The 10,796-nt window shown below is 38.3% G+C and overlaps 1 protein-coding gene across 5 annotated transcripts in view; it reads left to right on the top strand.

Moving 5' to 3' along the window:
- Window positions 1-8,579, top strand: part of ciita (class II, major histocompatibility complex, transactivator) — a 16,079-nt gene extending 7,500 nt beyond the window's left edge. For all 5 annotated transcript variants that reach the window (XM_016545658.1, XM_016545659.1, XM_016545657.1 and 2 more), the window contains exons 11-20: window positions 3,644-3,709; window positions 3,792-5,472; window positions 6,205-6,384; window positions 6,527-6,592; window positions 6,678-6,758; window positions 6,876-6,959; window positions 7,102-7,185; window positions 7,298-7,381; window positions 7,597-7,680; window positions 8,046-8,579. In XM_016545658.1, the coding sequence (XP_016401144.1) occupies window positions 3,644-3,709; window positions 3,792-5,472; window positions 6,205-6,384; window positions 6,527-6,592; window positions 6,678-6,758; window positions 6,876-6,959; window positions 7,102-7,185; window positions 7,298-7,381; window positions 7,597-7,680; window positions 8,046-8,121 (2,486 nt within the window). In that variant the 3' untranslated portion in view covers window positions 8,122-8,579. The remainder of the gene's footprint in view (window positions 1-3,643; window positions 3,710-3,791; window positions 5,473-6,204; window positions 6,385-6,526; window positions 6,593-6,677; window positions 6,759-6,875; window positions 6,960-7,101; window positions 7,186-7,297; window positions 7,382-7,596; window positions 7,681-8,045) is intronic.
- Window positions 8,580-10,796: the final 2,217 nt, after the last annotated feature.

The raw sequence follows: 10,796 nt of genomic DNA, 5'->3' as shown, positions 1-10,796 counted from the left end.
AATTATTTTGCTTTGAACACTTTTAGAGTAGAGGTTGTTAAAAATTGTTTTTTTAATGGCCAATGTGGGCATCATTCCATAGATGTGGGGTCCCCTTATAATGTTATCAAGATTTTGACATCAAAAAACGTAATTTAGAAGTAATAAGCTATTTTCTGTTCTGTTTTTAACCTCCTCATCAAAACGCTCTGTTTGAATAGGTGTGGCGGATTCAGAAGTGAATGCCCACTGATATGATTGGCTAACAGTTGTGTATGTTTGACAGCCTACATCCTTCACAGATGGACGCTGCTGTGATTTAGGACAAAACGCATAAATACTCATATCAAACGATCTGTAATAACAGACAAAGCAATAGTGATCACATAAGAAAAACAGTTACTCACACTTGTGTGGTGCGACATTACTGTCGGATCCAACATAGTCGGCACAGAATCGTCTTTTAGTTTCAATCTTTCTGAAAATCCTGCGTCAAATTGTGCCTTGTTTGTAAATGAATCCGCAGTAAAATGAAGTGAACAAAGTGCCAAGTTCTTACTGACACGGTCTGGATCTTCATTAAAAATAAAGTTCATCACTCTTTCCTAACGTTGGGATCAAAATGAAGGCAAAGCAAAGACCGTTTTTGCACAACTTGGCACTGCACAGCATCTTGTTGTCTTCGGAGCCATCTTTATCGTTAGGTTTCTGTGTAGACCTGCGTTTTCCTCTCTCGTTATTTACACTGCATAAGCGTGAATCGGTGGGCGGGGCTAAAAAGGGCAGTGATGTAGAAGCAGGCGTTGATCTTCTTCTGCACTATGACATCATAGAGTACAACATTCCACAAGCTGACGTTTTGCCAGACAGGCTTCAAGCTGTTTTTAGACTAATGAAAAAGCAGGGCTTAAAAAAACAAAAAAAATCACTCCGAGCAGAATCTGTACTTTAACGTTTCTGTTCCTGTTTTATTACCGTTCCGAAACCAGTTTGAGTAGAAAAATAATACAGAGGAACTCATAAAGAGAAATGTTAAAATACCAATTCTGCGTGAAGCGATTTAATTATTATTTTTTTAAAATATTTATTTAACTTTCTTATCTTTTACTGATCTAGATACAGTCATTCATGCCTTCATTTCGACGTGGCTTGATTATTATAATGCTCTATGCTGGTGTCAACCAGTTTTTCCTCTCATGCTTGCAACTGGTTCAAAATGCTGCAGCTCTTTTTTTTTTTTTATGGAGTTTGAAAAAGAGTGAGCATATCACCCCTATTTTAGCACATTTACACTGGCTATCAGTTAAATTTAGAACTGATTACAAGGTTTTAACTTTTGTATTTAAAGCCCTGCACGGTCTGGCTCCAGCTTATATTTCAGACCTTATTTTTCCCTACTCCCCCCAGAAATCTCTTAGATCATCCTCTGATGAACATTAACTGTCCCGTTGTCCTGCTTGAAATCTAAAGGTGGCAGAGCCTTTTCTGTATTAGCCCCAAAGCTGTGGAACTCACTACCTCAATCTGTTAGATTATCTGCTTTTAAATCATCCCTGAAAATGTATCTCTTTTCTCAGGTCTATATATAATTTATCTGTGTTAGCTATGTTATCTATGTTAGTTAAATTCTTAGTTTTAATTTTTATTTAGTTTCATGGATTAAGTTGTTTGATTTAAATGTTTAACTCTGTAATTTTGTATGACTGTCATCTTTTTATTTTTTACTGTGAAGCACCTTGGTCTGTATTTACGTTGTTTTAAGGTGCATATAAATAAAAATGACCTTGACCTTCGGATTCAGTTATATGATCTTAATATAACAGCCACATCAGTGACGTTTTAGGCCAATATTTTATTTTTATTGTTACTTTATTGGAAACATTGTATTTTAAAACAAAAACAACTGAGTAAACAGAAATTTAAATGTTTATCTGTGTAGATTTTTTTTTTAATGAGGAAAAAATACTTCATGCACCTTTGATTTTAGCAAACAATGCAGATTTTTTGATGAAAATAATTGTTTGGTCACACTTTATTTTAAGGTCCAATTCTCACTATTTAACTATTAACTACGACTTTTCTCCTCAGTAAAATCTTAATTGTTAAATTTAGGTATAGGGTAGGGATTTGATTAAGGCATTAATATGTGTTTTATAAGTACTAATAAACAGCCAATATGGTAGTGCTTCCTAGTTAATAGTGAGAATTGGTCCCTAAACTAAAGTGTTACCAATTGTTTTAAACAAAATGTGAATGATCTATTGACTGTAGGTGTCTATTTATTTCGGACATGACACAAGAGAGCATGATCTCAAAAGGCCTATTAGCCTAAAAATTGACCAAATGACTAGTATATCCGTTGCTCGTATACAGGGCCAGAGTGGGACTCATTTTCAGCCTTGGAGTTTCATGCCTTAGACCGGCCCACTTTAGTTCACGACTGACTATAGGCCTATTAAAATAATGCAATTAAAACCTCAGTATATAGGCCTACGTCTGCAATACAGGGGCGTGTCTACGTGGTGGCCAGGGGTGGCACCGGCCCCCCCTGAAATTTGGCTGGCCACCCCAGGTGCCCCCCCTACCAGATGTCTTGCGATAGGCTCGCGTGAGGACGAATCTCTCCACTCTCACTTGTTTAGTGAGTGTACACGATGTATTATAACATACATCGTTCCGCAAACACAACCTCCTCAGTCATCGGCCTGAGTAAATTGTACCATTATAGAATTGTGACTGCACAAGTAGTGTAGTAATTCAGGAGGTGAACATACTGTGAAATTACTAGCTACATACAAATGGCATCAAATTTGAAAGCATAACAACTGAACATCTATGAAACATCAGTCAATGAAGCATTTTTTTTTTTAAATGGCACTTACATTTTTTGAACTAAAATTTTATTGCAACCATATAGCCTATGAATGAATGAAAATGCATATTTTTCAATTAAAGAAAACTTAGAGAGTGGGCTACTTGTGGTCCTTGGATTTGTACTTGTTTTAAGTTTTAAGAATACACTAAAAGGTAATTTTTATAAAAATTTAGTCTATTTTTACTCTATTCAACAGTATTATCTTACAATGAAAGACATCTTCCCTAAGGTAGACTGAATGTTTTCCTGCCTTGCTGGATGTTGGGCTCATGATCAATAAGTTGTTTGCATTCGCCCAAACTGATTTGGCAAAAAGGGAATTGCCGTTAATCCCACTCGCTGTGAAGCGGAAGCAGCCGGCAGAGAATTTCGTTTGCAAATACGGGACAAACTGCGTTCCGTAGGCTATAGTTTTTATACGGGATGCTTCTTTGATGCCTTAAATATGGGACGATTCCGTATTATACGGAATGGCTGGCAACCCTGCGAGTGGGGCTGCGAGAAAATAATAAATAAAAAGAGTGGGGCTGCTGTGAGTGGATGCCTAGGACAGCATATCTCAACCCCAGTGGCATGACAACACCGGCCCTCGCGGCCAAAAAAACAGACCGGCCCATCGGGAATTCTCCCAGTCCTCCCGATTAGCCAATCCGGGCCTGCTCTTATAGAACAGTAGAGAGGATGATTAGCCTTTCATTCAATCTGGTATTGCTTTACTTCAAGCTTAATTGTTTGAGGAAATTTATAAATAGTCACAGAATGACTGCTTGTTTGTTTTGCACATTACAGACCTACAAAAAAACATTGATTCCACTTCTCCAAAAACCGAAAAGAAAATCCGCCCAGAAGCACCAGGTAAGAAAGACGATTTAAACATTGTGTAAGCTTAAATAACTTTATTAGACTATGTGAAACATGATAAATGTTTGTTTTACAGAATGTGTTAAGGACTACATACATCACATAAAATCCTACATGAGAGATGTCTGCTGCTCAATGCGTGGGGGAATGGGAATGGAGTCACACTACGTGGACGCGCATCTGGTCCAGAGAAAACTCCTTATCAAATCCGGCAAGAATGCAAACAAGTGTCTGGAGAAAGAACTGGTCGTCCTAAGTGATTCAGAGCGAAAGAAAGCAAAGCTGGACAGAAGCCAGTTGTTTCATAACAGTGATTCCAAACCAAAACAGTCAGTCGCTATCCTTGGAAAAGCCGGAGCGGGGAAAACCACGTTCATTCAGCGTTTATGCTTGGACTGGGCGAGCGGCAGCCTGCCTCAATTTCAGTTTGTTTTTTTGTTGAACTGTAAAATTTTAGACCTCACAAAATCAACCTACAGCTTGAAAGGTTTACTGTTCGATTTGTCTATGTCTCCTCGCTGCGAGGACTCTGACTCTGTGTTCAAACACATTCTGTCCTGCCCTGATGAAGTTCTCATCATCTTCGACAGCTTTGATCACATTAAAGACTTTGAAGGGCTTCTCCAGTCCCCTGCTAAATCACACACAAACACTAAATACACAATCAAACAGCTATTTTCCGGTTTGTTCCAAAAGGAAATCCTCTCAGGCTGCACGCTTCTTATCGCCACGAGGCCTAAAGACGTTTTAAATCAGGTGCTGCGAAAAATGGACAGACTTTTGGAGCTTTGTGGCTTCTCTCCTGAGGACATTGAGTTGTATACGTCAAAATATTTCGGGGACGCTTCCCTCCAAGAAAGTGCACTAAAACAGATTAAGACTGACAGATACATATTCAGTTTATGCTCCAACCCGCTGCTTTGTTGGACTACCTGCTTCCTGCTTGAGCACCAAGAAAGCTGCAATGATTTGCCTTCAACCCTCACGGATTTGTACCAAAGAGCGACCTCAAAGCATCTGCAACTAGCTAGCCTTGAAAATAGCTCATTGTGTAAAAACAGAAAACAGCTGGACATCCCACAATTGTGCAAAATGGCATGGGAGGGATTCAAGAATCACGATACACATGTAAACCCTGGCAGTTCTACAGAGCTGCTGGACTGCGCTCTTAAAAGTGGCATACTTGCATCCTACAAAACATCTGAGGGTCAGGAAAACCACTTTGCAGACCTTTTCACTCAGAACCTCCTGAGCGCTGTGCATCTGGTACAGTCTAAACAGGTGAACGAAAAAATGGTGGTGGCAAACAGCGTAGTCCATCAGAAGAAACGAAAGGTTCAGGGAGAATCGCAGGACGTGCTGCAGAGGTTTGTCACGGGCTTGGTCTTCCAGAAGGCCCCTGATGGAGTCAGCATCCTGGACAGCAGTGTCAACATAAAAGCCAAAAGAAAGGCTGTCGAAACCCATCTGGAGAGCATGAAGCCTAATGATTTGGTTCCTGCCAGGTTACTAGAACTGTTTCATTGTGTTTACAAGACCAGCAGCGCCAAATTTGCCAAACTGCTGTTGAAGAACCTGCCTGACAACCTGTCATTCTATGGGACGCAGCTTTGCCCATCGGACGTGTACGTTATATGCCACCTCCTTCAATATGCCAGCACGCTGAAGCGGACCTTCTCAATTAACCTGCAAGATGCATGCATTTCCATCAGTGGCCTGAAAGAGCTTGTGGGACTCAAATGTATCAAAGCATTCTGGTGAGAAGCTGTCAAAGTGCATTGCTCAAAGAGTAGTTCACTTAAAAATTGTCATCATTTAATCATCCTAGCACTGAGTTCATAACCTGTAAGACTTTATTTTTTCTGTGAAATACAAAAATTGAATATTTGAAGACTTTTTAAATTCCCGTGCATTTACAGTGAAGCTTTTGAGCTTCAAAAAAGATGCAAAGGCATCATTAAAGTACCATGAAAGTAGTCTACTGTGTGATGATCAAATCAAAATGTAAATAGTTATTCACTGAACAAATGATTCATGTAAAAGATTTGACTCATTAACAAAACAGATCAAATGACTCAATATAATGGTTAGTTCATGAATCATACATCGATGAATGAATCATTCTTTTGAGCTGTTTATCAACTAATCGATTAACAGGAAGATACTCGTAATCGGATTCACTAGTTCACTACTTTTTTTTCTTTAACATGGAAATGAAAGCTAAGGTCGATGTCAAGACTGTCAGTGAATAATGACAAACAAATAACGATGATTCTGAAAAATTGTATTTACCACTTTGATGATAATTTGTGTCCTTTTTTAAAATGAATTGTAATTGCATGGAAAACTTTTCTGCTTTCGGGTTTTACTAACAGAATCGTGGAACTAACAGCATTTTCATTTTTGAATGAACTATTGCTTTAAGCATAAGACTTTGATTTCTATATCATGATGTTTGTTTACCATATTATTGTTTGTTTTCCCATTAGGGCACATACAGCAGACACCATTGGCTTATGGGAGGACTTGCATCAAAGCAATGATGAACTGAACCTGAAAAGTGCCATTGAGAAATTCACCTTGCACCCATTCAAGGCAACAGAAGGCTATCACATAGAGAGCCTGCCTGTCCTTGTCCAAATTCACAGAGAGAAGAAGCTACCAATGAGGTACAGCATCACATTTGTGTTTGATGACTATAAAAATAAAGTGAATATTTATAAGCGACCGATGCCATTCCCATTCATGTTCTTCACTTCAAATTGTAGCATAAAATGATGCTGTTGTTAAGGAGCATGATTGTACTTTCAGTGAATTAGTGTCTGCACTGGATAAAGGTGTGCCAGCCCTCCGGCATCTTCAGAGACTTGAATTTGAGTAAGGTTCCTGTTTCTGTTTTCTCTGTGTCCTTGTATACATTCAGTGTTGTTTTTATAATAAGTGCTGGTGTTCTGCATTGCAGGCTTGGAGTCCAGAACGGTCCTGAACTTTTCCCTAAACTCGTAGAGGTCCTGCCTTCTCTGCGGTCTCTCCAACATCTGGAGTGAGTATTCACTGGTGGATATCATATGGTTTCACGACTATGATTGGACTGGGGGGGGGGGATCCTTTAGTGTTTTTAAGAATTAAAAATGTTCTTGATTCTTTGTTTGTCTTTTAGCCTTGAGAAAAACCAAATAGGAGACTCTGGAGCTGAGAAGCTAGCTGGCGTTTTACATTTTTTGGAATGTCTGAAATTGCTAAAGTAAGTTTTGAAACATCTATGCCCTTAAATATCACACACGGGTACTTAATAGTCTCTGGAAAACTGTGTTTTCCAAAGTAAATACAACTTGTAAAGGAACAACTTTGACACAACTGAACTGTCCAATGTTCCCACCATACAGTCTGTCTCAAAACCTCATTGGAGATGCAGGAGTGGAGAAACTGGCTAAAGCTTTAGCATCAGTGCCTTCTCTACAGAGCCTCAGGTACAGACACCCTCGGAAATATATTTACCATCACCAAGTAAAATGTGAATTTTGGAAGTGTTTATAAGTCCTCATTGTTTTGTCAAAATTATTCCACATTCCTCACTTCTAGCCTTTATGGAAATGCAATTGCTGACATTGGAGCTGAACATCTGGCCTTGGCTTTACCAGACATGAATTTCCTGCAGGACCTGAAGTAAGTATTTATTCAAATCATGTTAAATCTTCTTAAAAAGATTTAAATAACAAGATTCATTTAGTTTCATTTTAAAAATGAAGTATCTTCGTCATTTTGACATACATTTTCTCTTCTATTCTCTTCTAATGCTTGTTTTTTTTTTAAATACAAGAAATATATTATTATATTATATTATATTATATATCAATGCATTTCTTGTTATTTACTTTCAGTGTTGCGTTCAACAAGTTCACAGACCTCGGAGCTACAAAGCTCGGTGCTGCTCTGAAAAACTGCACAGGAATGAAGTCCCTGGAGTGAGTCTCCTTTTTCTTTTCTTTTTTTTATTTCGCATCTACCATCCTTTTGGACATGTGATGTAGTGGTTTGATATACCACATTAGCTTTTACTTGGATAACTTTTTCTTGTAATTAGGTATCAGATACTAGCATCTCAAGACTGTGTACAACATTTGAGCTAGTTTAAACACAGAAAATAAGAGATCTTGCTACAGTTTGCTAACACAGTCGGGTGGACAGGAAGACGTTTATCTCTACAATCTGACCACAGTCACTAAGAATATGCATTACGTCCATTATTGTTCATGCATTTAGTATCATTACATAACTCGACAATTTTTCCTGATATGCAAGTTTTCTTGTTTTCCTTCTCCCTCATTAGGCTGTGGAATGACTGCATTCCATATGGAGTTTTTGAACACCTCCGTCTTCAAGATCCACGGATAAGATCACTTTGATGCACATTTTAAAATGGCCACATACTGGATACTGTTACAAGTTTTTTTGTTGTTGTTGTTGTTGTTTTTACAAAAGCATAATTCACCATAAAATTCAAAAGTTCATCAACATTTGTCAACAAGGACACTAAACTGCTTTAAAATGTTGTTTCACTTTCTCATTGAAATGACTGTGCATGTGACTGCTATTATGACTGACTCGCACTTTCTAACACTGGATATACTCTTCCTCAGCACTAAAAGTACTTTTTTATACTGTATTTTTTTTAAAATACAAGTTCTGTGAGTCTGCTTTTCTGATTGTTACAGTTACAGATGTCAGATACATCAAATGTTTAGCTGCTTCTATAATTCATTATAATTTGACTTAAACATTTGTTAATATTGCTGCTTTGATTATCTGTTCAGTTGCAGTTTTCAGGGTCTGAAAAAATATGTACAATAAAATGAAATGCATACATACAATGACTTGAATACACCTCTCACCTTTTCTATAACGAGCATGTTTTTAATTTCTTGATTTATATAGTGTAGATCAAAATTAGAGAACAACCTATAATTTCCTAAATTTCAAGGCCACTGCTTCGTCCTATTTGAAGTTAGCCTAACAGGAGTAGAAGGGCAGTTTTTTAAGCATATTTCATAAATTAATTGTAATCTGAAGCACAATATAAAATACTTAAACAAGATATTTGAAAAAGAACTCTGATCAAAATTAGAGAACACTTAGAGATACCTCCAAGTTATTTGTGTTAATCTGGCACCTGGTGCTAATTTCCTTAATTATCTGAAAAACCCTATTTAGCTGGCAGCATTCCTCCAATTTTCACTGGGCTGCTCTAAGGTGACTGAAAAACCCTGTGACAGGAGGCGGCCCAGATGAAGGGCAAAGAGATGACCCTTTCAGCCATTGCAAGAGAAGTTGCAAATAGCTCAGATGTGCAATGCAGCATTAAAAACCTAAACAGTACAAACAGAAAACAATGTAATAAAACGGTAGGGGTGAATTTATTATTCCATGTACATTTGAGGTTAATGTGTGTACTGGGCTACTTTTGTAGTTACAGCAGCTATCACTGTGTTGTTATGTTATGAAGTCAGTTGTGACTTCAATAGGCTATTAGTTTGTAGTGAGTATTTTCAGAACATTTCTTGGTCCTACACCTTCCACAGAATATAAATAAAGATAAATACATTTAGACCACTTAAAGGTGCACTAAGGCCTGGACTTCTCCAGAACGTCCAGATGGCCAGTCCGCCCCTGGTTCCAAGTAGTCTGAATCTTCTGCACAGACTTCAGAATCTTCACCTTCAAGGCTCCTGTGTTTGCGTGTTTCCAGACCAAGGACCTTCACGGTGCTCAGGAGTTCATCGTTCACCAGTGCTTCATGTTCAAGACTGTGAAACAGATCTAACTCCTTTCTTCCCACTGCAATGTGGCCTAGATCAACAAATGGAAGACGTTGCCTAAGACTCCGCACATGACCAGGCAAATGTACAGGTGCATCTCAATAAATTAGAATGTCGTGGAAAAGTTCATTTATTTCAGTAATTCAACTCAAATTGTGAAACTCGTGTATTAAATGGTGTTGGTGTGCTTGACTGGCCAGCAAACTCACCAGACCTGAACCCCATAGAGAATCTATGGGGTATTGTCAAGAGGAAAATGAGAAACAAGAGACCAAAAAATGCAGATGAGCTGAAGGCCACTGTCAAAGAAACCTGGGCTTCCATACCACCTCAGTAGTGCCACAAACTGATCACCTCCATGCTACGCCGAATTGAGGCAGTAATTAAAGCAGAAGGAGACCCTACCAAGTTATTGAGTACATGTACAGTAAATGAGCATACTTTCCAGAAGGCCAACAATTCATTAAAAATGTTTTTTTTTATTGGTCTTATGGAGTATTCTAATTTGTTGAGATAGTGAGTTGGTGGGTTTTTGTTAAATGTGAGCCAAAATCATCACAATTAAAAGAACCAAAGACTTAAACTACTTCAGTCTGTTTGCATTGAATTTATTTAATACACGAGTTTCACAATTTGAGTTGAATTACTGAAATAAATGAACTTTTCCACGACATTCTAATTTATTGAGATGCACCTGTAAATACCACACTTCCCAAACCTCTTTCCAGAGACCTTTGGCTTTTGTGTGTATTGTCAGTTTATGATTATCTAATTTGCATTAGGAAAGGAAAAGGGCGTGGCGTGTGGCCAAGTATGGGGTCCCATACTTGGAATTTGTGCTCTGCATTTAACCCATCCAAGTGCACACACACAGCAGTGAGTAGTGAACACACACCCAGAGCAGTGGGCAGCTAATGCTGCAGCGCCCGGGGAGCAGTTAAGGGTTCGGTGCCTTGCTCAAGGGTCTCACCTCAGTCGTGGTATTGAGGGTGGAGAGAGCACTGGACATTCACTCCCCCCACCGACAATTCCTGCCGGTAACCCTTTGGGTTACAAGTCCGACTCTCTAACCATTAGGCTCTATATAACTGATATTAGTTCATAACAAATAATCTCTTGATTTATTTGTTGAATCTAGAATAAGATTTACCTTCCAGGAAACTTCAGTTTATCTTTCCATAAGATAATGTCCATAGTAACATCCAACTCAGTCACTTGCATTTATCAATCTTTTGCACTTTATCCATTCATTGTATCAATTTAGT

The sequence above is a fragment of the Sinocyclocheilus rhinocerous genome, unplaced genomic scaffold (assembly GCF_001515625.1).
Source record: "Sinocyclocheilus rhinocerous isolate Xijiao unplaced genomic scaffold, SAMN03320098_v1.1 scaffold189, whole genome shotgun sequence".
Lineage (NCBI taxonomy): Eukaryota > Metazoa > Chordata > Actinopteri > Cypriniformes > Cyprinidae > Sinocyclocheilus > Sinocyclocheilus rhinocerous.
The sequence above is the reverse complement of the archived record's forward strand: the minus strand, read 5'-3'. Positions and strand labels throughout refer to the sequence as shown.